The sequence below is a fragment of the Pagrus major genome, chromosome 3 (assembly GCF_040436345.1).
Source record: "Pagrus major chromosome 3, Pma_NU_1.0".
Lineage (NCBI taxonomy): Eukaryota > Metazoa > Chordata > Actinopteri > Spariformes > Sparidae > Pagrus > Pagrus major.
Window position 1 is genome coordinate 20,503,270 of NC_133217.1, and position 27,664 is coordinate 20,530,933.

General features: G+C 39.4%; 1 protein-coding gene across 1 annotated transcript; it reads left to right on the plus strand.

Annotated features, from left to right (window-relative positions):
- The first annotated feature begins 304 nt into the window (after positions 1-304).
- On the plus strand, positions 305-27,664 carry LOC140993899 (phosphatidylinositol-3-phosphatase SAC1-A-like). Its single transcript, XM_073463460.1, has 20 exons — positions 305-416; positions 6,458-6,555; positions 7,812-7,886; positions 7,978-8,105; positions 10,744-10,893; positions 12,194-12,253; positions 12,347-12,380; positions 12,515-12,616; positions 13,577-13,662; positions 13,760-13,846; positions 13,939-14,007; positions 14,111-14,190; positions 14,981-15,079; positions 15,159-15,297; positions 18,937-19,006; positions 19,101-19,173; positions 19,275-19,368; positions 22,799-22,891; positions 22,983-23,040; positions 25,119-27,664. The coding sequence occupies exons 1-20, from the start codon at positions 388-390 to the stop codon at positions 25,253-25,255; spliced, it is 1,761 nt and encodes a 586-aa protein (XP_073319561.1). The 5' UTR covers positions 305-387; the 3' UTR covers positions 25,256-27,664.

The window sequence follows — 27,664 nt, forward strand, 5'->3', positions numbered from 1 at the left end:
GAATGTTACAAGGCTGTCTTTATTTTTCTGAAAGATGAAGGTTTAGATTGTAAGATATACTTTTTTTTGTTCGTTTGTTTGTGTTTACTTTTTTTAAAAAAAACAAAAACATTTATGGGGTAATAATACTATTGTTATTAATCAGTTATTTGTCGGATTTAACCTGAAGTACTTGAGGCTACACACTCCGGTACAGTAGGTGGCGGCATGCACCTTTACACGTTGGTTTGCGACCCGTCATTAAACTAGAGAAGAAGAAGAAGACCAAGGAAAACAAATAAAAAAGACGAAGAAGGCGAAGAAGAAGAAGAAGAACTGCTGCTTGGCAATCACACACGGAAATACTCTCACTGCTGTCATCACTGAGGTCAGGTACACGGAGCAAAGATGGCGACCGCCTACGAGAGATATAATTTGTAAGTACACAGAATATAATTAATTGCGTTTGTAACCCTACTTCTCATTTCTGAGTCTGTTCAAAGGCAACGCAAGCAAAGCCCGTGGCTAAGGTAAAACGGGAGCTAGAAGTAGCGTTAGGTTAGGTGACACGGCGGCTGAAGTTGCTGACAGGCTCGGCTGGTAGAGCAGGATCCAGTCAAGTTTCTCTCCACACTCATTCATTATGAAGGACATCTCTTTGTATCATTACGTTGGCTTGGCAGGAGGTGTGCACGGCTGCCAAATGCTTCATGTCTTTAACCGTGAACGGCCCAAGGAGGGTTTTCTTCGTCTGGTGCGATGTAAGAAGTTAGTTAGCCAGCAGTAAAGACTTAACGTTATTTAAGGGCTGTCGTCAAAATGATGCCATAATCTATTGGCATATCCAACCAGGTGTGGAAATATGACAGTCGCTTTTATGATATGTCGATGCTGGTTGAAGCCCAGCCTTCAGTTGTTAATGCACTCTCATGACTAACGCTGTCTGTGAAGCGTAAACTGCAGTGTCGTGGATTTTAACGTTAGCTGTTGCTTCCTTTAACTTTTATGAAAGCTGAAAGAACTGTCTGTACTTTTCCAGACACACCCATGTTCCAACAGGTGACCTCATTCAAAGTGTAAGCTAAGCAGTCCTACTAGTCTTTTTCTACCATCTCTAACTGTTCAGTGTTACCTTGACAGTTTAGGTTGGTGAAGTGTTCAGTCTGGACCTTTAACCTCATCTTAATCCTGGAATCTTTTGTAAAATTACCCCAAAACGCCTATCCCAGTTCAGCCCAAAGCAGAGTCAAAGCTGTTGTTGAACGACTTGGCATACAGGTATGGCTTTGTGCTCTTGTGAAAGGTTATAAGCTGAATTTTTTCTCAAACTGTCAGAAGCTCTGTACATGCTTCTGTCGCTAATCTATATGAATTAGACCACACTGAGTTATTTATTTTTTTTCTCTCGCCTACATTTTTTAATGCAAAACAGCCCTGCAGATGAGCTGCAACTGCCTCTTTTATCTAGAAAACACAATGGATCCACATCATATAGTCATTACATTGTCCAAGATAAATTAGAATGGCATGGAAAATGGAAACATAACACATGTTTTTCTGAGGAAATCAATCGGTTTATTGCTTTAATATTTTATATAAACTACATATTACTGGATTTAAAATGTCTTTCGCTACATGATGCATCAGTCATCCAGAGGCTGGTGTGTAAGTGGCCCAGGAGAGGGAAGAAAGAAGAGAGAGTGGGTTATTGGTCTACACGATCACTAATTTGCTGTTGTAGGCTCTAGGGCAGACATATACGCTCATCTACTCAAATAAGCAGTCAAACGTCTGCTGCCTCAGGATCTCCAGTGTAAAGGGATAATGGTGTCTGCTGTGAAAGCATCACTAATCGCAGTTTTTTCTTGTCATTTTGTCACCATTTAATCATGGAATTCTGTGTTTTGGGCTAGATGTGTTACTGAAATAGATCAAGTGGATATTTGGGAGTAAGGGAAGACAGTTTTTGTTGGAATGTGACGCTTTACTGAAACACTCGGATACTTTTATTGGGGAGTTCGCAAAACTTTGTAGGTTTATTTGTTGGTTGTATATTGCTGATTTGGTTTTATCTGAAATGGTTTGCATGAATAGAATCATGAGAATCTAAGGTTTCTAATGATGTATGGCATGACTATAAACTTAAATTAAGGCGTTAGCGTATTTGCTCAGCTGTGTTTGTATTATTTGGCAAACTAGTTAGACGAGCTGCAGAGCTTAATAGGTCAAACAATCATACCACTGCTTTGTATGTTATATCACTGTTAGAGTTTCATAAAATAAGTTTTAAAACTCATTCTAAGCCTCAAAATCTGACACAACCTAGCATTGTGGATAGGACTTTAAATAATCATTTACACCATTGTGCAAGGGGATAAAGTTTACAGAAATTATTATTTAATAGTTGAATTGATACATAAAATCTGAAGATAAACTACAGACTCATGCTCTCAGCATTTCTCATATCTTGGCTACAGCTCTGCTTGAGACCCTTTCTTTAAAGTGAGGAAAGAAAGAGGAAGTCAGACTGTGCTCAGGAACCCATGTCACAAGTGACATGAGTTGAGAAAGTTCAGCCTAAGATTAATTGATGTTCATCTTAATACTCTGTAGAGGTCTAAAGAGGAAAACTCTCCAGTAATTAACAATAAAAAGCACAAAACAAAAGTTAAATAAATACCCATTTGTCTTGCAGAATTATTAATCATTTCATGACCCCTCAGATTTCACATGAAACCCCTGAGAGCCTGAACCTCACTTTAAAATTATTAAAATTGCTACTAATATTTTTAACTTTTAACTAGTTGATTCTTCACACTTCAGGCAACAAATATTTTCTAATTATTTTATTATGGCTTGTACATCATTTTTCAGAAGTCTTGAACCTTGATTCATTCCAGTGAACGTCGTGTTTAATTTGTTATTTTAAATCATTATTACATGATGATGATGCAGTTTGAGTTTTTTAGTCAGTCCACACAACCACATCAATAAAATCATGATGTATGTTATCTCAAGCAAGTTTAAAGTCTCTGCAAGTTGGTTTTCTGTGCTATAGGCTTGTTTCTTGAAACATAGGAACCAATCCACAAACTTTGACATGCTTTGGGAAATGGTCAGCAGAACTGTAATATAAAGTACACATGGTGTGTAGTAAATGGGCTAAACTACCAAACTATGCAAAACAGTTGCTGTAGTCCTGAAACAGTCAGTGTCTCAATTTCCTGTGTGCGATGTAGCACAGACATGTTTTGTGTAAGCTAGATTATGGAAGGCCAACAATAGAGTATTTGTGTGGTTGTGTCACAACAGCAGTTGAGTTTTTCACTACATCACCCTGATCTCTAAACGTCACTGCGGCTGAACAAGAGGTCACATTTTTCTTCTTCAGGGATTTAACGCTGAGTGTTATTCAAGCTGTTACTGTGGTGTCAGGTCCATTTAAAATATTGAATCAAGAGGTTTTATAGGAAACTTGATTTTTATATCCGACTTAAGTTTAATCATCAACATTCTCTCTCATTCGACCTTTTTGCTCATTCCATCTTTTGCTTTGCGTTTTGCTCTTTCTGATTTTTTGCTTTCATTTTGTAGTTTGACAATAGAGACAGACAGGAATTGTAGGGAAACAAGTAACAGCTGTTGCAGGACTCTAATACGCCCATCCAGTCATCTCATTCGGCCCTTTTGAAAAGGTTGGACAGACTACCTGTCGTTGTTTGTTCACACAGAGCCAAGCAGCTCCGGCGTAAAGACGAACCAGTGTGTGATTCTCACAGCAAGCCAGCGCTGTGGATCCAAAAGAGGCGTGACGGTATACGTCATGATGTAGACGTCTGTGTGTTTTCCATGGTGTTCACCTGTTAATCTAAACATGTACCTGCTGACTGTTTATAATCATATGGAAGCAGTTATAATGTGTTGTGATTGAGATCCTGACCCACCATACATCCTGGAAAGTGACAAAGTTTCGTTTTTCGCTCTAAATTAAACAATTACATGATCAACATCAGTAAACAGGACGCTGTCTGACTCTCTCACTCGTGGGGAGGGAGGCTGTTTTCTGGGGGAAAGTTCACTGAAGTCTCGGTCGGGAGGGCTGACCGTCACAGTGATTTTTTTTCAAGACGGTAAGTACAACAACACAATAGTGAAGGAGACAAACACTTGGCGAGTTAAAGTCTTTTGCCAGGGACAGACGCTGTTTTTCGGGCAGAAATGTGACAAAGAGTTGGTAGGACAGACAGGAGGACAGACACTTCTCCACGTATAACTGCGTGTTTTTTTCCTCATATAAGTTGCCAGTTACTACGTTACTGTTGTTTGGTCCTGTAATGTTGTTTTGTGGGACATTTCTCTTTATTTTATTGAGTGAAAGATCTGTTTAGTTATCATACTGTGAACACCATCAGACCAACATGCCCCCTGCTCCTCGCCGCCAGCTTATCCATTCACACAGGTACGGTTCGCCAGTCAGAGCTGCAGGGAAGTTTCACCCCTCGCCGCATCTGACACTTTCACACAGAGGAGGACGCGGAGAATAGGCGCAGGATGGCGCAAGATGTTTACATTGTTGTCCTCTAAGGAATGATTTTTCTCCTCAGATGTAAGTGGACAGCAGAGTCTTGACCTGAGGAGTTGGCCCTCCTGTGTTGTGCCATTCGTTTATGGAGAAATGTACAAATCTGTGCAGTCCTGGCTGCATTGAACAGCATAAACTACATTACTCTGTTTATGCCTGGGTGTTTGGTCCTTTGGTTGGACAAGTTTCTACCTCAGTGTGTTACTCTCTCAACAACATGTACAGACTAAGTTAGCTACAAGCAGCAGACTAAACAACAGGCACAACAGGGCTACTGGACTAACAAACACACACAGATAATCAGGCTCACGATACTCAAACAACAGGCTATCTAACAAAGTCACAAAATGGTTGGAGGTGAGGAGGGTCTTGGCACCGCTGCCAGCCACAACTCAACATCCTCGTCTTCTGCTCACACTGATGTTAAGAGGAGCCAAGCCCCCAATCCGCGGCGATGGCGTCATGGGCAGTCAGCCAGTACGCACAGGAGCCAGCACCTGTCAATCAAACAGATCTTCGGAGAGCTCCCACTTTGTCCAACGACCAAAGTTCTATATAGTCTAGTTTTATGGATCAGGAAAACAGCCAGCAGTCAGCCCCTTGTTGAAATTGCAGTTTGAAATCCTGGGGTACTGCTCTTCCACATTTGATATTTGATGCAAGATCTTCTTGAAGTAAGAGTTTTCAGCTTGTCTGTTAACTCTTTTGTGTAATTGGGTGATCTGTTGATTTTGGTTAGTCTCAATGGCCGATTTAGAGGTTGTCTAACTTTGTTTTAATTTCAGTTTGACTTGCATTGAGTTCTCCAGAGGGATACCTTTTGTAGAGATCATCACGATAGTTTTCAAATGTTACCATCATGTATTGTCAGTTGTTGTGGCTTTGTTGTTTCTAAACTGGTCAACATGTTCCAGAACTGACCCTGGCTAATCTCCTGAGTGTCCTTTCGGAGTGTTTGATTCATTTATTATATAGTGGATGCAGTGCTAATTAATGTTATTTTGGACCTGGCGTTGCACTCTCTTGAACTTTTTTTCAAGTGCTTTGAACTGCTCTTGCCTTTATATAAGTTTTGTAGCAGTAAGTAACATTAAATCAAGGATGGTTTTTTCCTTCATCCTCATGTTAATATCAACTGTATGTCCACGTTGGCGGCTGATATTTATTTAAAAAATGACAGTAATACATGAATCCAATAATACATCTCCTTGGACATTCTCATCTTTATACTACTACTACTACTACTACTACTACTACTACTACTACTACTACTACTAATATCTTTTATTATTGTTGTAATTTACATTATTTATTATGCGTTGTTATTAGGGTTGTCAAGTGATTAAAAAAAAAAAAAAATCTAATTGATACAAGCTTTGTGATTTGTGAATGTCAGACTATTAACCACGGCCCATTCTCGGTTTGAGAAAGACTGTTAACCTTTAGACAGGAGGAAACTCTGGCTGCAGTGGGACTTTTCCATTTGGTAGGCCTATGCTGAGCAGCTTTTAGTCATCTGCCTCCATCATGTTTACAGGTTTCAGTGACGTACCGGGTCAAGGGGTAGAGCGTGTTCAACTGTTTTTTCTGTAATTAATTAATCAAAATGAACGCGTTATTTTGACAGCTGTAATTGTGATATAAGTTGTTGCTTCAGTTTATCTGTGTGTGTGTGTCCAAGTATTCAAACTTTGTATTGCAAAGCAATGCTCCTTGCATCGTTTTGATCTCTTGCTCTCTTTGCTGCTGCTACACTAGCAGTCTACTTTGTGGACATTAGCATTCTAATGCATTATCTGTAACACACTGGGCTGTTTGAACCTGGCTAAACATTTTTAAACTGTAAATTTACCCCTGGATTAGAAACTCTTTAACATCTCTCTTGATCTCTCCTAGGCACACAACCCCAGAAAAGTTCTTCATTGAGGCCTGCGATGAGGGGGCTGATGCAGTGCTGGCAATCGACAGGGTCTCAAATGAAATGACCCTCACAGGTAGTGTTTGAAAGTTTAATGGTTGTGCAACATTGACACTACAACAAAAACTAGCCTCAGCTTTGGTTTAGATGAGGGCTTCTCAAAGTCCGGGCCCCAGTTAGCATCTGAACCGAACAGCAAGTCAATCCAGACCCAGCCCATAACCTCTTGTTATGAACACAATACTATGTTGTGAAGTGTACAGATTTCAATTTTGAAAAATTGAAGCAAAATTTATAAATGCCTTCAGTTGTGCCAGGATTGTTCCTAGTCAAGTAGTTAGAGCACAGGTCACAAGTTGACCATTGGAAAAACTAAGAAACTGCGTCAGACTCTTTTTGCTAGTTTGCCAGACACTACATGTTAGAATATATCACATTTCTGGAGTGCTGAAATGGCTCAATTGGTAGAGCCTGTGCCCCATGTACAGAGTGTCCTCGCCACAGTGGTTTAGGGTTTGAAAACCACCCTGTGGCTCTTTTTCTGTATGTCATCCCCCCTCACTCTCTCCTTCCATTTCCTTTCACTCTTTCTTGTCATGACCCCAAAAACTTAAAAACATGTTCCACATCCCTCAACTTTATGATTTTTATTTTACTTTTATACCCACTTGACATACACAAATATTCCTGTCTGACCCAGTGGCCAACAGGTTTGAGCATATAACTCATGCCCATGCACTGAACTCCAAGATCAGTGTTTCAAATCCTGACTTTTGGTAAGGTAGTGTGAAGGAATTTTTTCAATTCCAGCAATGGGCATTTCCTCATTCACACTGCATTTTCAGCAGGAAATGCGTTTTCTAGTGAAATTTATCTTTTTTCATAAAATTCTAAAAATGTATGCCCTCAGTGTTGTTAATCGAACATAATTTTGAGTGTCATTATTTTTCAAGGTATTGTATCAAAGTCATAAATTCCAGTATCGTGACAACTCTAATGCTGAGGCTTAGTACTGTCAAGAAGTCTGCTGATAGTGTAAAACCAAACAAAGCTGATGTGGACCTCCCCTGGTGCTCTTTAATGTCAAACAGTCACATGTTTCCTTCTTATTCTTTTGTTGTGCACCATGATTAGTGCTGCTGGTGATTCTTTAACAGTTATTTGTTTAATGATGATGATCTTTAAGCTAAGCATATGAGATACTACACTGAATTTTTTCTCATCAATTTGCCATACATGTAATAGTTAAAGCATATAGGAGGATGTTGAGAATCTAGATTAAATAGAAAATTGAATTATTACTCAATAAAGTGTCTGAATTTTTAACCATAGGAAAGAAAGATGTTCCACCCTCAGCAGTCACCAGGCCTATATGTGGCATCATGGGAACTATTCGGATGGTTGCAGGTAGGTACCATGGTGAAACAGCAGTGTGTTGAGCATGTTTTTAAGGCCTGTACAATGAAACGGCTGTGACTGACCACTTGTGACCACACAGGGATGTACCTTATCGTCATCACCAGGAAGAGGAATGTGGGCAGCCTACTGGGCCATGCTGTGTGGAAGGCTGTGGATTTTGACATGATCTCTTACAAGAAGACAGTGCTGCATCTTTCAGAGATCCAGGTCAGCAAGACCATTCCCTCCAAACCTGGATTTTCAATTTGCACATAAGAAAAACCTGAGGGGAAACTGAAAATTAAAAACATTCAGAAATATTTGTGGATCTCACCTAAAATGTTTTAAACAACGCTTTCTGGTGTAAGGGCCACTTTTCTAACAGTGAATTACTTCAAGGTTTCTGTCTGAGGTGGAGACACAACAATGATCTCATGTGTAGGTGCAGTTAACACAGGTTACATAGGGTTTATGTAAGGGTACCATATCGAAAGTAATTTGATGGAAATGACAGTAATGGCTACTGTTGCTTTCGGGAGTGTTAGTTGAAGAAAACAAAACTTTTTATTTTTTCAAATGTATTTATTTATTTATTTTTTACAAATACTAGTGATTGTACTTGCTGATACCATAAGAAAATAAACTTGTCTGTAGGTATAATCACTCAGGCTGGCAAAGAGCTGAACTAGTGAGAGGTATGTATGGAAGCAGATTGAGTAAGTTGAAAGATGGCAGTGTAACATCAGGCTGCACTTATTGTGCTTACTGGCTTAGCAGCCTGATCCTATTAGCTTAGCAGAAATGCACAAAGCTCAAAAAGCGTGAAACTCTGCAATGTTGGTTTCCTCTTCATAAGACTGTATGTGAAGGTGCAAAGGTATGCTAAGCGCCAAGAGTAAGGCTGAATGACATGCCATGTCTGTTTGTGAGCAGGATTATGAAAATAATACTGGCCCAACATTATCTGCTTTCTTCATCAGATAAGTTTTGTAAAGTCACCCAAAAAACACTTTGAGTTTAAAAATTTTCACCCACAATGCCATTGTCTTAACAGCAGTAGAGCCATGTGTGGAGGAAGCTTGCTGTAGTAATAGAAGTTTTTGTTGTTTGTTGTATGTAAGTAATGTAGCCGTTAAAAGCCAATGTGCAACATCGTAACAACCAGGTGCACTAATAAGTTTGTAAGCAGGCACACTTAACAACCATTGTAACCCATATTTGAGTAAAGCCGGCACGTAAGCTTTTCCAGCAGGTTGGAATGTTTCATTTCAATCTGTCAACACAAAGCCTTTCGTGTTTTGCCATGTATTACAAAGGTACAGTAAACTACCAATACAAATACTGTAGTGCAAATCAAAATATGAGTGCAATAGTGAACATTAAAATGCCACTCGTTCTTTTAGACCCAACTGATTATCACATATGATACCCATGTATCAAAAAGAAGTCCTACACTGTCACAAAGGCAGATTCAGAACAAGATATATTGCCATGTGGTTTTAAACTTAGGAATTTGCTTTATTGTTTGGTGTATAAAAAAAATGAAGGCTAATTATTGCAATTGTCGAGGGTTATTGGGTTATTGTGTTCAAACTTCTTCATGGCATTTTTTAGTGGTTGCACCCTCTCTAAATAAAATATCAGAATAAAGAGGGCGTACTTTGTAAACATTGGCTAAAGAAGCCGGCTTGGCTAACGGGAACCGTACATGTGCTAAATGGCTGACAATCCCATTAGCCTGACAGATAGTGGCCCTACCCATGGAGCTGGTAATAAACAGGGCAGTCCCAGCTTCATATCTTTTATTTAGCCGATGGTGGTGAAACGCGCTCCTGTAGGAAGGTGGAGGCCGCATCGGATGAGTCAAAGTGCTTTGCTCCACCGTGGACAATCCGCAGGTGTGCAGGATGTGGCAGAGCAAACTCAGTTCCGGCCTCATGTAGCTTGCCTTTAACCAGGATGAATATGGCCCTCTTTTTGGCTATTTCTGAGCTTAGATGAGGTTGGCCTGCTTCCCTAAAGAACAGCCTTCCTCTCTCTTGACAAAAGTAGCATGTGTTCCTTTGTCTGGAAACGGTGTATGCAATCATCTGTCATGGTGGTTGGTTCTTCTTTGGGGGTGGAGCTAGTGAACGATGGGTTCTGTCTACAACTGACCCTCGGTGAAGATTTCCTGCCCAAACACCTCGAAGAAGAAGTTTATGTTTCCATAAACAACAACACAGGCATCTACGTCTAAGAGTTAGTCACGCACCTCTTGTAACATTGACTCATGTGCTTGTAAAGTTGTTGGCAGGGTGGAAATGGATGATTTGAGCTTGGAGAGTATCTTGGTCCTCTAGTAAAGTTTTACCTTAGCTTCGACTGTGGCATTGTTAGTGCAACTATCGGTAGCGTTAGCATCTTAGTCAGTACCTGACTAGGTTTCATGAGGATTTACTTTTCATAATAAACTCATAGTTATCAAGGGTCCAGTCCACTACCTCAGTATTGTGCCTTAAATTCACTTTGACAGTGGAGTGCGAATAAAGGCAGCAAGTGTAGAAGTGTAGTAGAGCAGTACGCCTTCAGTCCTCTCACATCGTCATCTTAACAGGAAACAGTGAGTAATCAGTTTATTGTGCCACATCAATCCTAGACTTCATGTTACCTTGCAAAGATGGTCCATGCAGTGAGACATACAGATTGTAAATGTGGGTAAATGATAGAGCTGTTACTAGATTGGTACTCCATATCAGTAGATAGAAAGGAAAAGTTGTATTGGTGCATCCCTTACATGTACAAAACTGGTGCAACATATATAAGCAAGCTGTCATTGTCATGAGTTTTCCTGAAAACTAAAAATCTGTTTTCTTTCCCCTTGTAGTCTCAAGAGAACAAGACTTTCCTGTCCATGATTAACAATGTGCTGACTACAGATGGCTTCTACTTCTGCACTGACTACGACCTGACACACACTCTGCAGCGGCTGGCTAACACAAGCCCTGACTTCCAGGAGATGAGTCTGCTAGAGAGGGTATGATATCTAATAAACTGCCTTACAGAAGACTACACTATATTCATGTACTCATCAACAAGTCATAATTAATACAAGTCGGTATTCAAATGTTTTTGTTCAGACATGCCAAAATAGACCCTGAAACAGACCCTGCGCATTCTGATAGAGCATGACATATGAACAATACAGTGAGTCAAATATCAAAACATTGCAGGGCCACTAGTGGTAATCAGGGATAAGTCATAAGTCAGACATATGGCAATATTGTGCATTGTTCTTGTGAGCAAATCCCATGTGCAGGCCCAAACCAACACTGAATTGTTCCTTCTAACGTATAGTGTATATATTCAAAGCCTAATATCTCTTATTCCTCTGCGCCATAGAGTAGATTACTCTGACTCAATCCCACGTACTCTGTCCTCCTGCCTGAGATACTCAGTGTGCCTAATATGGATTAATCATATGCTGAAAATAGTCCCAACAAATGCACTTTTTCCACCTTTTTGATTTCACCTTTTTACTGCATTCCAATACAGTGGCCCTCCACTAAATGCTACCTTTTGATACTATTGAATTGTATTGCGTTACATTAAAAGGGCATTTCAATTATTTTGTCCACCCCATTTATATCAATGAGGGAAGGCTAAATGACAGAAACACCTGACTGTAAAATGCAATACAGCTGAACAACACTACAAACTTCATCTTATTCATTCTTACTCTTTTTTATTATATGAAGGCAAATTGCTTTTATTGACTTAACAATCCCCGCATCTACACACTGTAATATAGTAGGTGGCGGCTGTGCACCTTCAAAAGATTGGTCAAGAAACACAGAGAAGAAATCCAAGAGGAAGAATAAGCCACCATGTTGCATTTGAGAACCTTGGTAGAGCTACACAGTGTAGATTAGACAGTCAAACATTGGTATAGGCCATGAGAAGCAGGTAATTAACAGTTAATGGTATCGTCTAAAAAATACATGATGTGCATCCCTAATTGAAACCTTCGTCAAGAAATGATTAATTGCAGGACCTCAGTTTTAGACTGTAATAGTTGTAGCTCGCTGTAACTGACTATTTGTAAGCAGCTTTTAAAATTTTTCGTCTTCTGTAGGAACAAAGTGGTTTGGAGCTGACAGTCACAGATAATGTAGGGAAGTCTGAAACACATTAGTGGGTTTGGTCTTAGTGTTAGTGGGTCTTACTGTTAAATGATGATCATTATCTTTAGGTTTTTCCATATGCTTTTGCTTCTGTGATTGATGAATTCTGTCTTGTTGTCTTACTCAGTGATTGGTGTTGCTTGTGTTTTTCAGGCAGATCAGAGGTTTGTGTGGAATGGTAATCTCTTGAGAGACCTGGCTGCGCAGCCGGAGGTAACACATGTGACTGTGGCCATGGGCCATTTGTTTTTCAATCATGCATGTGTGTTTTCATACTCAATGACTAATGTCACTATTTCACCCTAGCTTCATAAGTTTGCACTTCCAGTTGTCCATGGATGTATCCTTTTCACAAAATGTCTTTATATTTTCAAATTGTCTTAATTAAGCATGGAGAATTTGATCTTTCCTACAACACAATGTAGAGAAGATGAGAGCAATGAGCAAAGCCTTTCCTTGACCATCCTGAGCTAGTCATCGTCATGAAACCATGTCGTATAAACGGCAAGATCTTTGAGTGGATCCTCATATCCAGAAGAAGCTGCTTCCGGGCCGGCGTCAGATACTATGTTAGAGGTAAAAACCCCTGAAGCTTGACGCTGAAGTATTGTCTCTGTTGAAGTTTACCAAGCAGTGTGGAGTTGAGACTACATCTAGACTAGTGGAAAGCAAAGGAGCTGATAGCCACCACATTTTCATAAATGGTTATAGTTTAGTCTCTGGTGCTGTGCAGTGTGTGAACCAAGATCAGCTTACCTAATCATACTAGAAGGTAACATTGACTAAGTTTACATGCACAAAATATTCAGTTTTTTGCCCTTATTCCAAAAAGACAATATTCCAACTAATGGCTGGTGAAAAGAAAATTTGTATTAATGTTCCCGTTGACATTCAGTGGTAGATGATCCAATTAATGTGCCTTAACATGCCGTTTATCACATCAACATGTGGTTGTCTTAAAGTGTGTTTATTCAATGTATTCCACCGGTGGTGGACTTTTGTTCTTTCAACCAACTTCTCGAAAAGGTCTGCATTATGATAATTGAAACATTATGAGCGGTTTCTGAATCTAAGCAGGTGTTGCTAAATCTGACCAGAAATGTGTACTTTTCTTTTGGACATGAAAACAGTATCTCTTCCCCAGCCATGCAAACTGTTGGCTCGGTAATGCGCAGAGCGGACTGAAACAGGCAAGTGGCCTGTGCCGTGTGTCACAAACTGCTGTAAAAATCCAAATTGAGGCACATATTTCAAATGCACTATATACATGTCTCGAGAATGCTCCCCTAAACAAGAATAGTACCGGCATATCCAACATCATTAATTGGAAAATGCTACATTTGGAATAAGGCCTAATTACGAATATCCAAACAGAATATGCGGTTTACATGACCTGAATTCCTAATATTGTCATATCTGGAATAATAGCAGTTTATTAGTGTGCATGTAAACTAAGCCATTGTCTACCTCACTACTTACAGGACTATTGACACTACTGACCATTCTTGGATGTCTTGTGTTCTGTTGTCTCCACAGGCATTGACTCTGAAGGGCATGCTGCCAACTTTGTGGAGACTGAGCAATTAGTTTTGTATGAGGGGACAAAGGCTTCGTTTGTACAGGCAAGTATGAGGGCCAGTCATACTATTACAGACTACTTGAAATGTGGCTCATTTGTACTTTGTACTTCAAGACAAATTTTTTTTCATCCCCATGCAGACACGGGGCTCCATGCCCTTTTACTGGAGTCAGAGGCCCAACCTCAAATACAAACCTAAACCTATAATCAGCAAAACCACCAATCATGTAAGAGCAGGCATTTTAATGTTTCTGCACACTAAAATAGTGATTATATATAAAAATCTTTTACTAACCACTTGAAAACTGTGGGTTTCCAGTTGGATGGTTTCCAGAGGCATTTTGACTCTCAGCTCCTCATCTATGGGAAGCAAACTATTCTGAACCTGGTGAGGATCCCCTTTTCAAGATCTATTCTTTATCGCTTCAGCTGCAAATATAAGCAAAGACTTATAAGGCAGCTATTATTTGGATTATTTCTTGTTTTTCCAGGTTAATCAAAAGGGCTCAGAGAAGCCACTGGAACAGGCCTTTGCCAAGATGGTGTCTGGCATGAACAATGGTATGCTCAAGTAAGTGCCACTTCATACCTTCTCCAACTTTTATGTTCACTGAGTACAGAGGCCGTCTACAGAGTCATTCAGTGTATTTACATAAAGTGTAGTAACCTGATTGTGCAGAGAAACCTGATTCTGTGGTGATCTAAGAATGCGTTTACATGCATTCTAGTAACCTGGTTACTTTAAATCTGTGAGGTCATTAATCAGATTTCAAAAGCAACAAAGTTGTTTTTTGTCCATTTTTTTTTCTTCTGATTATTTTAAAATATCAATAACAGTATTTTTCCTCAAGTATTATTTGGCTACATTTCAAGTTGCATGCGTTACAGAGTCAAAACCAAAGTTGTGGTTCAAGTCACTGGAAACCCTGTGTGAATGTACAGAAGAAAGACGCCAAATGAGCCTCTGCAGCAAAGCAGTGTGTTGGCGGTCACAGGAGTGCAGTCAAAACTGGGCCTGGCTCAGCAGTTTATTATATTGTTTATTATTTTTGTACTGTTCACAAAGAACTGACGCAAATTCAGAAGATGCACTGTATGTTTATTTAGACTTTATTCGTATGTGTGTAGCATGAAGGAGTGTAAGAACTTTGGTTTCTTTATGCAACCCAATCAATTCCTTGTACCTTGTATAGAAACACAATTATGAACATTATATTACATTTCTGCCGATAGATCCTCCTAAATCTCAACCACTGGGTCTTCAAGCACATGTAAACACACTGGTTATATCCATTTCTGTCACCTCTGTAACAAAGAATGTCTGTCTGGTCTCAATGTGACAACTTCCCCTCTTTCCTCAGTTACATAGCCTTCGACTTCCACAAAGAGTGCAGCCGCATGAGATGGGACCGTCTCCAGATCTTGGTGGATTCTGTCACTGAGACACAAGATGAATACAGGTAACTTAACCAGCAGCTACTCTGAGCTAATATCTAGTTGTGTACTGTGAAGGAGTATTCACACTTTTTCTGTCTATAGTTACTTCATGGTGAACTCAGAGGACAAGACAGTAGCTCGGCAAAGAGGCGTCTTCCGCAGTAACTGCATGGACTGCTTGGACAGGACCAATGTCATCCAGAGCCTCCTGGCCCGACGCTCCCTACAGTCTCAGCTTCAGGTATTTTCAACTCCACTACTGCAACAACATTTACTATAAAACTTACAACTTACAAATTTGTCTACAGAAACCATTCATTGGTTAAACATGTTCTTAATGGACATTTGTGCTTCTATTACACCTTTTTCTCCCTATTATACTCTTTAAAATACTAAACTTATGTCAACTTATTCTTCATTTCTTCATTACAATATTGAGCATTTTCAGGTAACTCATTTCAACTTCCAACTTTGACAGTATTATAGTTACCTCCCAGCTTTTCTCGCAATGCATTTCATCGCTTACCTTCTTAAGCTCATGCAGTTTACCTCTGCATATCCAGCGACGCTTTCAGATTCCGATAAGCTGTCAGCATTCACACTGTATTTTCGCAGGAAATACGTTGTCTAGTTATTATTGTTTTTCTGTCTTCCAATGCGTTTTTTGCCACTTGTGTTTCTTTTAGCCACAAAACTTGCAATTTTTTTTTAGATATTTTGACATTAAGAACCAGGTGAGAAATTCCTCTTTCCCATTGACTGCCATCAAATTTCACTTCGTAAAGTCTTTGGACAAACAAAAATGTGGTGACTTTTTAAACACAAATATTACATCTACATGTTCATCAAGACGTGAGGGTGCTGATAGTGAGGGCAGTTTACCGATATGACCCATACAACCTACAGTTTTAACTGCTGGTATCTTCTTTAAGAGGCAGTTTTGCAGGTTGCATACTCTTACACACAGCTGATAGTTATTTAGCTGATTAAACCTCCATCAGTCTGTTCCTTTGTCTTATTGCTTGATTAACCAGTTAGACCTCTGTGTGTGCATGTGTCAGTGAGAAAAAGACAGACAGACAAACTCTTAGGGTACATCTCATTTCCATGAAATTGCATCCACGTTGCGTCTTTTTCATTTGAGGAGAGAGGAGACTCATTTTAAAGCAAATGAAATGTCCTTTTCACAAGGTGTTCTCTAGTTGTTTGTGATTTGAAAGGTTTCTAAACCAATCCTGAATTCTTCCTAGTCAAGTATGTGATCAGGAATGTTGGTATCACTGTGATCTTTGGCCATCAAAACATAGGGCTAGACATTACCTTTTCTGTGTTATCATGTTTGGTTCAGAAGATATGATGCAAAATATTTTTTTTAGTTATGGTTGAAAATAAAATGGCTGCCATGTCGTGTTTTTGCGATGGCATCATCTCTGAAAATGTTCAGGGCCCCAATGCTTTTATGAAAAAGTGAACGATTTACCTCAAATGTTTCGCTCATCATCTGGACTATTTGAGAATGTTTCCTGTTTGGTTTCCTGTTGAGGTGTGATATCATGTACAACAGTAGTTTTGAGGTCACCTATTTTGATGCCCTACTCTGAAATGAAAGTGCATTTAATACAAAGTTTCCAAAACAAATGCAGGACTCCAAACAGCCCCTTTAAAGTGATTGCTCTGACTGTTCATCTAACTTTAAATGAGAATATGTAACTGTTGAAAGAAGAAAGAAAACATTCTACTAGTATATTTACTGAATTACTAGACTTAAATATGATTTCCAGGTACTTTACTTAACTATTTCCCCTTTATGCTACTTTATACTGCTACTCCACCATATTTTCTTGATAGCTGAAGTTACTGGTTACTTTAAAATAAGACAAAAATATGTTATTAGCCTTTAAAATACGATGCATTAATATAGATTTAACGACACAACTATATAAAGTAGTTAAAATTAGCTCCATCTGGACCATCTCCACCAGTGAGTTGTACTTACACATAAATGCATACAGTGAGACAATTTTGAGGTACTTTACCTGATCATTTCCATTTTCTGCTACTTTATACTTCTACTCCACTACATTTTGGACGCAAATACAGTACTTTTTTCGTTTTACTCCACAAGTTTCATGCTTCTATGAAAAAGTTAAAGATTTTTTTATATATGCCCTGAACTATCTAGTTTTGTTATCACAACATACCTGAATTCACCATTACCTGTTAACCTGTTTGATGTTGCAGTTTGATGTTGCATATGATATCATTGTAATCCTTGACCATCAAAACATAGGGGTAGACATCACCTTTTCTGTGTTATCATTTCTGGTGTTTTAGCAATGGCGCCATCTATGAAAATGATCAGGGCCCCAAACTGTACAAGTGTACCAAGTTTCAGCTTTTATGAAAAAGTGAATGATTTTTTTTTTTTGGCATATCATCTGGACTATAATGTGCCTGCTTCAGCAATAGGACTTCTGTTTTTTTTCTTTTTAAGTTTGGCTAAGCACCAAGAGAGCCCCATTGACTGCTATGTAATTTGACTTTTCACAGTCCTCGGGCAAACAAAAATGTTGTGATTTTGCTGATATTTCTTAACTTTATTCACACAAATAGTGTTTCAGTTTGTTGATATGTCCCATAAAACCTAAAATGCTGGTATATTCTTTGAGAGGTGCTTTTTCAGGTTCCCTGTCTCAATGATTTCAAGGTTTCAGATAGACTTAAACACAGCTGATGTTCATTAGCCTCCATCAGTCTGTTCCTCTGTCAGTGATTGAACTATTTTTGGAAGTTTGAAAGGTCTCTCTGGGTCTCAATAACATACTCAGCTCTTCACGCTCAAATACAGTTACACACAGCTGAGGTTCATTAGTTGATGAAACCTCTAATCATTTTGTGCTTTTTTTTATTGGTTAATTAGCATTAAGCTATTTGTGCCAGTAAAGACCTTTGTCTTATGACTGGCCAATGACAGGCTCATGAGGAGGAAAGTAGTGAAAATACAGCAAATACTGCAGCACCCAATAAAAACGTTAAACAAATGTTTCAAAAATCTGAGGGGGAACACTGCTAATACTTGTAGCAGCTGTAGTTGCAGTGGTACCAGTCATAATACAACTACTGCCAAATTACTGGTACTACTGTTGCTCCGTGGCAGTGTGGGTAAAGAACGTGGCTCGAGATTTCATGGGCAGGGGTTCAATTCCTCATGACCTCACTAAAAGAAAAATTTTCAACACATTTCAAAACTTCATACTTACTGTACACACATATAGTTGATTGGATAATTGTTTACACCTGTAGCAGTGTTTGAAGCCTTTTTCAAATACATTGAACCTCGCTGCTTTATAAATGTTTGTGCCTTCAGTTGTGCCAGGGTTGGTACTTGTCAAGTGGCAAGAGTACTGTATACAAGTTAATGCACTCTGTGTCATATTCTCTGTGCTAGTTTGACAGACATGCCTCTCTCTCTTTATCTCTCTCTCTTTCTTTCTCTGAATTGATAATAACATAATCTTTAGTTGCAGCCCTAGACTATCTAAAGAGAGGGTTAACATTAATAACTCTCCACGCTAGATATTCCATATGAAGTGTTGGCTTATTTGAGTTTTAATGTTAATGTTTTGATAACCCTATACACTTGGTGTTGAGCATTACGAGAGGCCAAGCAATCAGACATTCTGTACAGGCACATTTTGAGGCCTGGCACTGCACTATTTATTTAAATGCATTTTACAACAAACTGGGGAATGAATTACATGCTTGGCATTGATTTGGTCTGTTATCTTGGAAAGATACAAAAAGGTTGTAGAATTTCACATCCTACTTGCACTGAGAGACCTGAATCTTAACAAGCTGTATGTGCATTGTGTGTCCACAGAGGATGGGGGTTCTCAATGTGGGTCAGAGGATTGAAGAGCAGGCCGAGTTCGAAAAGATCTACAAAAACGGTATTGTCTTCTGTATGCTCAATTGTTCGCATGTGTTGTGTCATTAGTAGAATGAGCGTGCCCTCACTGTTCTCTGTGTGTGATCTCTAACCAGCATGGGCTGACAATGCCAATGCATGCGCTGTACAGTATGCAGGAACTGGGGCCTTGAAAACAGACTTCACAAGGTACAGTACTGTTTGCCACACATCAGTTGACTCACACATGTTGTGCCCCTGCAGTATTACTATCATGGCTCTTGTTTAATCAAAGCTAATTTTTCCATCAGGACGGGAAAGAGGACAAGGTTGGGGCTGCTGATGGATGGTTGGAACTCCATGATTCGCTACTACAAAAACAACTTCTCTGATGGATTCAGACAGGTATGATGCCTGTGGCATGCAGAAAAGGATATAACGTATTTCCTCAAAAAGTAACTTGGGCCTTTGTTTACCTCAACTGTAGTAGGTAGCTGGCTTTATGGGATAGATGGCTGATGTCTCCCCTCCTTAGATTGGTCAGTTTTGGTACTGACCCTGACCTTGTATTGGTTTGATCCCTGACACAGTGGAAGATAGGCAGGTGCCTGAGAGAACAGTCTGTGCTTTTGTAGGCAAGTCTTTCCCTCTTAAAGGGTAACTTCACTGTTTTACACATTTAAGTGTCTGTACAGGTCTTGGGGAGTACTATTACATCTGTGGAAAAAGTAGTATAAAACCTTTTTGTGGCTCCACAGAGCTGCTTTTAATCTGATAAATTGTTGTCGCAATTGTCGCATTGTAGATAATGTAGGTGCCAGGTTTTGAAAAACAGTCTTCTGATCTAGCATTGCACGCCTATGTCACTGTTAGACTGTAAAAATTCTAAACATAAAAAACTAAATCTAAATGTAAGAAATAAATGATTGATGCTACAGCACAATAATATGTGAAATACATGAAAAATAAGCAAATAATTCTTAAAGTATGTTAATATATTAAAGTATTCTTAATTTAGCACAATATCAGAACAAACACTTAAAACAGGACCAGCATGTGTCCAAAGAAGGATTCGATACCACAACTTTTGAGTTGGAAGTCGTTTAGTCTAACTTGTGTGCCATCATGCCAAATGGCAACTGATGAGGTGGCTCTAGTAATACCAATGTCAACACTTTGACAGACGAAATTATCTCATCAACTATTGGATGCAACAGTGTCGGGCAAGTTACTTTCAAAATACAATATATAACATATTACTAGTTACCTTCATTTACTTCAGTTTTCACAGTCAGTCTGCAAACTCCATATCTAAACTTGTCCCAGCCAGGGATAAACAAAATCTAATCCAAATAAACTGCAGTCTCATCCATTGCAATGATGAGCTTCTCTAAAATCCTTTTAGAGCTGTCAGCCTTGCCAGTGTAGTCAACAAACAAAACAAGTTTCTTAGTGAGTAGATCCAGGTCTTTCTGGGCCATGGTGGTGTGGTGTTGACATGGTAGGCTGTTGCGCTGTTGAAGCTTTGAAGCTTACCTCTGCCAGCAGCAAACATCTTGCTTCCATCACTCACTAAAGAGTAGATCTCTTACGCTTGACTTTTAAAAATAATTTCGCTTGATACTCAGTATATCAGTCCCACATGATTAGCTCCACTTTAAAGGTCTTGTCTCTAGCTCCAGGCTATGGTACCTTTGTTCCTCCCACCTCCAGTTAGCCTTTTACTGATCATCAGCTAACAGCAAATCAAACTTCCATTTTTTTTCACTACCTGATTTTTCTCAGGTCATTGTCAAAGTGCCTTGCTGATTTCTTTTCCTGAATTTTCCTCAACATAATTTTAAATATTCTATTTATATATTAATATTAAAATACAGCATGTTGCTTTCTTCCCTCTCCACTGTGTTGCAGAATATCAATCACTTGCACTAAATGGGAGCCATCCGAGTCAGAATTACAAATTGGAAACTTTCGCAAGATCCACCAAGCACGACTTAACCGACATGCATCACAGTGGCACTTAAACCTCCATTGAAATCATCGTCACTAAACCAAGCTTGCACAATAAGCCTCCGGTACAAGCTCATATGCCCTCAAAGAGTCCGGCCACTAATAATATCCTCCAGATTAAACTCCATTGCAGTGCTAACCAGCCACTGCAGGACAACAACTCACCAGAACAGCAAACCCACAACTGACCACTCAGGATGGCTCCCCCACCACACACGCGCAACACTGCAAACCCTGCAAACTAAGTGTTATAATATCCCAAAAATAACACACTCATGTTTTATAAGACACAACCACAACTCACTTGTGCAAACAAAGTGTTACAGCAACCAAATAAGACGTACTGACAAAGCGACTGTGCAAACAGAGTGCAACTGGAGAACCAGTAACACACACAGCCCAATCGAGAACACAACAAGTTACAGCGCAAACCAAGTGTTAAGCAAAGCAAAGTAACACGCACAGTAACCCTATGAGGACACACCTCCCAAGACACCCCCTTAAACTCAACTAACAATAGCCCAAAGGCACGGCACACAAAGTAGTAAAACTACATCATCTAAACTCACATGCCTACACAGCTTTTTTTTTGACGAGCCCCCGAATATGTTAAGGCCACACCAGAACAAACAATTGACTCCACTTTTTCTCCAGAAGTTCCCTCCCTTAATTTAGAAAAACTACATAAACTAAACCAAAAAAACAAAACCGTGAAAACAGGACTACTAGACCTCCATCCTCAAAAGAAAACAAAACACCAACTGGGGACAAACACAGAGCGTCTTCCCTCCACCCTCCCTTAAATATGGAGCTAATTGCCTGATGAGCAGCGCCTGAGAGAAGTGAAGGAGAACAGAGGAAGAAAAATACAGAAGGAGGGAGCGTGTAACAACACATGACATCACAGCAGTATGGTGGCAGAGAAAATGCACCTTGTCATCACTTCTGACATTATGTTGTGTTTGTGTTTTGAGTCGTTCTGTAAAAAGAAACTATGTAGTACGCACATTATATGGCAGACACCAGTTTATTCGGCCTTGTTTTTTCCGCTGCATGTATGTGGGAGCCGGCCTTTATTTGTATGTGTAGACCACACCCTTGGCCAATATTAGGGGCCTAGTTTCAGTTTTTAATTTGAAAGATGGTAATAACTGCACACATTTTCTATTGCAGCGTAATTTAACAAGATTGTGGTAAATGTTCAAATTATCTATCCCCACTCCAGAAGCTCTAAGACATGTAAAGCAACCTTTCCCTCTTTAACCTTTTCATATTTAACATTTCAGTTAAACTGTATTTGAAATGACCTAATAGATAAATTGATTGGAAAAATTAGTTGGAAAAATGTGTACTGGCTGTCACAATATCAGATTTTCACAACATGATTATTGTGGCCAATCGAATTCACAATAACAATATTCTTGCTATATTTATAGAATTTTGAAAAATGCATCTTATACTTTGTTGAATGTTTTTTCTCTTTTTTGGGAAATAAATTACACTCAATAAGAGTGTAGGGAGGTGGAGAGAGAGTCGGTAACCATAACTGTAAAAACAGCATACAGTACAGTACTAAAAGAAGAATTACACTCAATGACTTGTAAAAATACAACAAGATGAACTAAAAAAAGAGATGCACAAGACTCGACAGCTTCACTTGATTTCTCACATTATGTTATCATGATTATTATTAACACATTGTCAAGATTAAATATCGTGAATATCATGATATTGTGACACCCATAGTGTGTATGATTTAAAAAAAAAAAACAAAAAAAAAAAACAAAGTCCCGTTAACATGTTGGTGGGCTTTTGTCGGTTTCAGGATTCCATTGACTTGTTTCTGGGTAACTTTGCTGTCGATGAGTCAGATGGACCCACTCCTCTTCGTGTGCAGAAGGACTGGAAGTTCCTCACAGTCAGTGTATTTGTATTTTTTCTATGATCAGCAGTAGCAGGGACTTTGACTCTTAGTCTAATCTTTTGAATCCTGTTTCTTTATTTTGCAGCTGCCCATCATTATGCTGGTGGCATTTTCCATGTGCATCGTCTGTCTTCTCATGGCAGGCAAGTTCTTTTCTGCTACACTCATATTAACTTATCTTAACTGTATTGGTGGCTTTGCTATTAGCTCATAGAAATGTTACCAATAATCAGTACTTTTATTGAACAACAGTTTCTTTCCTGCTTAGTTTTACTGTACTTTATCACCTTTGTTAAAATGTTCTGAACAGTTGTGAAAATAGGTTTTTAGTCTTTCACGTTGTTTGTGTAGTCCGAATTGACATGGGGCAACTACAGGAGAAAACCTGTCAATTAGGCTGGATCTTTGACCATACAATTCTAGCGACCTAAAGAGCAGTTCCAGTATCTTTTAAACCTGGGCCTAATTTGAAATATATTGGTGAAAAAAACTAGCTAGGTACACAAAGTTTTGGAATTAGTCCAGTAGATTGCCTCAGCTGGCAGGAGGAATCCTTGTGGGCAAAGTGATTGTTATTGTCACCAAGAACCACAGATTGTTCCAAATGTCTGACACATTATGGAAACTATCTCTTAAGAGAGAGACCTTTTTTGTTTAAGAGAAAAATCGTTTTTGTTGAGCCAGGAACGGCTGCTATATGACTCTCACCAAATCCACTAGACTCCATTTACAGAAACGGTAACTTTATACAGTAAGATATGATTTATAGGATCTTTAATGTTGATATCACAGACAGGATATTCATTATTTCAGTCGGATGATGTCAGTACTCATAATACATACATCACGGTGCTATCTGCCCTCTTTCAAGAAGAAAGTAAAGAACACTTGTACAGTGTACAAAACTGTCTGGTGCATACAAAATAAAGGCTAATTACTGCAACAGTCAAGACCATAAATATGGAATATAAAAATTACAATGAGAAATATAAGGAAATACTATATGTATGTATATGTATGTTTTAGACTTATAAAGATGTACAGTTTTATGCAAACCTCTTCATCATGGAATGTGCTAAAGTTCACAGTGTAGAGAATATGTGTCTGGGACTGGGATGATGGTGAACAGTGATGTGATCAGGCTCAGATATATACAGTGTGAACAGTGATGTGATCAGAATCAGATATATACAGTGTGAACAGTGATGTGATCAGAATCAGATATATACAGTGTGAACAGTGATGTGATCAGGCTCAGATATATACAGTGTGAACAGTGATGTGATCAGGCTCAGATATACACAGTGTGAACAGTGATGTGATCAGGCTCAGATATATACAGTGTGAACAGTGATGTGATCAGAATCAGCTATATACAGTGTGAACAGTGATGTGATCAGGCTCAGATATATACAGTGTGAACAGTGATGTGATCAGAATCAGATATATACAGTGTGAACAGTGATGTGATCAGGCTCAGCTATATACAGTGTGAACAGTGATGTGATCAGGCTCAGATATATACAGTGTGAACAGTGATGTGATCAGAATCAGATATATACAGTGTGAACAGTGATGTGATCAGGCTCAGATATATACAGTGTGAACAGTGATGTGATCAGAATCAGATATATACAGTGTGAACAGTGATGTGATCAGAATCAGATATATACAGTGTGAACAGTGATGTGATCAGGCTCAGCTATATACAGTGTGAACAGTGATGTGATCAGGCTCAGATATACACAGTGTGAACTCTGTAGTGTTTTGAATGTTTTTGTCTGTGCCTCGGGGGGTGCTATAAAAACTGGTCTCCTTCCGAGAACCAATGACGTCACTGGTACTGGTACTCAAATCTGCTCCCCCTGAAGCATCTCCCTGGTTTAGCAACCTGGTGCTGATTTTTTGAAAGTGATCCATGGTCATTCATTAAAATGAGATAACAGGGTTTTTAGATTGATGAGTTTAACAGAAGTTGACATCAGTAACATTCGTTTGCCATAATCAGAATAGACTTAAAGCCTAAAAACAGGCCTCAGCTCACAGCTATGTGTATATAGAGCCAGTGAAAGGCCCGCTGACAGCTGTATTGACTAAAATGTATGTGAATCTATTGCTTCAGAAAACCTGTGTAGACGGGCCTTCAGCTGAAGAGTTTCAGGTGACCGGTTCTTACTGTGGTTCTGAAAAGTGGCATAAATGACGGCTACTTGTCTTGCAGGTGACACATGGACAGAGACTCTGGCTTACGTGATGTTCTGGGGGGCTGCTAGTGCGATCACGGCCACTATCATCCTGTTTAACGGCCAAGACTTTGTGGATGCCCCCAAACTGGTTCACAAGGAGAAGATGGACTGAGTGTGTGTGAGAGTATGAATAGCTGGGCCCAGCAGGCTCATATACCTCGTCATCTTCAACAACTTCTTCCTCGGGTCTGGACTCTAAAGTGATCTTCTGCCTCCGTACTGCCCTGTTAAACACTCTTTACTTGTCATTTGTCTACAACATATGTTACCTTCTTCTGTTGTACTGCACACATTCCTTCATATGGTTTACATTTAACTTCCTACATTACTCAGACTGTATCTTTAGGTTGGTTTTGCAGGTTTTTTGACCTTTTTGCTTTTATGTCGTCAGTGAGTGTCTGTGATGGCAGTTTTCAGTGGTCTGTTGTATCATTCAAAACTACAATTTCTGTACAATAACACTACTGCTCATTTCCCTTATTTGCTTACAATTCTTAACATGTTAAATCAGTAAAGATGTTATAACAAGCTTTATTACCTTTGGGTGAAAGGCCCTCCATGACCACACAAGTGTTCTCATTTACTCTGGCTAATTAAACCATCACTCAGATTGCAGTTGGCAGCAGAGATTTGTGTTGAGGGTCGAGAATATTCTGTTGTTACCCGTCATTTTGCGTTTTATCTTTTAATGCTCATGAGACATAGCCTGTTTAAATAGCATTTCATTTTCAAAAGCAACTCACAATGACACAAGACCATTTAATATATATAAAACCTTAGAGATTATACATTTACAAGGGCAGGATTGAAAAGATTAACAGAGACTGTGCAGTCACTTTACATGTCAACACCCCAAGAAGCCGATGAATTAATTTTTTATTTTATTTTTTCACAGTGACAGAGAATGGCACTAAAACACAGCAGCAGTGACCTTAACATGGAAGTATGAACTGCAATTTTTACAGAATAAGACAATTAAGATATGAACAAACCATGTATGAGAAATTAAATTGAACACAACTGACCTGCTGTTGGCAAGCCTGAACTCAAACCTTCCTCCTGGTCCACTTGGACTTAAACATGATGCCAACTTGAGCATTATCAAACGTATCAAGGGAGACTGCTGCAGAGGTGATCGTCATTATTGTATCGTTGCCTCAACTTCTTGTAACCGGTTTTATTGTGTTCTTAACACACGCCCCGCTGCCACACTGGAAACTGTAATAACCAGCACCCCTTCAGCCAGAGCTTTGTAGCCGATCCTCCGAGCACTCACTTACCTGGAGGAAATCCTGCAGCATGCGCACCTTCCTCACCAGGCACACAGCGGACACAGACACACTCCAAGTCCTCCAGTTTCGAGCTCCTCAATGTGCTGTCAGTACTTGGATAGTGATGGGGTGTACGACAGGAAGTCTTCATGTAGTTATTCATAGTGTTGTGTGTAAATTACTAACGTCACTGTAGATTGTCCTCAGTTTTAACCTGTCACAATAATGGAGAGCCTTCAGATTTTTACGTCATTGTTAAAAAAAGACTGGGCTCAAATTTCAGGAGTATTGGGCTGATTTAACACCGACCTGCCCCTCCCGACAATCCCAGGAGAAATCATGGCAGAGCTTGGTTGGTCCTGAAGGTCTGCCCAGATTATCTGTTTCATGTGTTCGGGAGGTTTAGGACTGGATCTGTTCACCCCTTACTGCTCCGGACTTGTCTGGACCATCCTGATAAATAGGATTAAAAACTGGACGACCATGATTATCATTACATCAGAACTTTCACAATACCCAATGGGAGAGATTCCAGAGCAGCTGACAGTTTTGCCAAGTAACAGTAAACAACCCTACACCTTGAGGCTAACGTTAGCTAGCATATTACTGTTGACAAATAATAAAACTGACCTGTCACCTTCTGTTCTCATTCTCAAAGTATTAAGGTTACTACAGCAAGCTGTTTCCATTTGTTTGAGATCCATTTGGGATCACATGAGGTGCTGCTTCACTTCCTCTGGCACGATAATCTTCATAATATCCTGTAGTGTGTGATGCGGCATTATTTTCAAGTCTTGTAGTGTGCGCAGGTTTGAGATTACAGAGAAGAACATCTGTGAAGGTTCTCCTTATGTGCGTGATGCAACCAGATTTCAGGTGGTTAGGATTTCAAAAGTCCTGTAGTGTGAGCCCAGCCTGAGGTGACGTCTGGATGGGTGTGGCTGTGCTGGAAATTCTGTGATGTCACCAAATGCTACAAACTAATAAGATTGATAAAGGTTGTAAGATGCCCGTCCTAACGGGTAAAACGGAAGCGGGGGAGACGTCCAGGGCAGTTTTTACCTGAACACAGTTCTAAGAGGTTTAAACAAGCAACAACATTAAAATGTGTGTGGGTTGACTGTGAGTGTATAGCGCCTTTAAATCAACATTCATTGTTTTGTTTCCTTTGACCAATTGTGGGCACTGATACAAACTTAAAATACAACATCTGACATATTATCACTGAATAAAGTTAATGCGGAAAATGT

Coding starts and splice junctions, on each gene's coding strand:
- LOC140993899 (XM_073463460.1), top strand. CDS start 388: ATGGCGACCGCCTACGAGAGATATAATTT. Junction 6,556..7,811: donor AAATGAAATGACCCTCACAG/GTAGTGTTTGAA, acceptor TTTTAACCATAG/GAAAGAAAGATGTTCCACCC. Junction 19,369..22,798: donor TCTCTGATGGATTCAGACAG/GTATGATGCCTG, acceptor TGTCGGTTTCAG/GATTCCATTGACTTGTTTCT.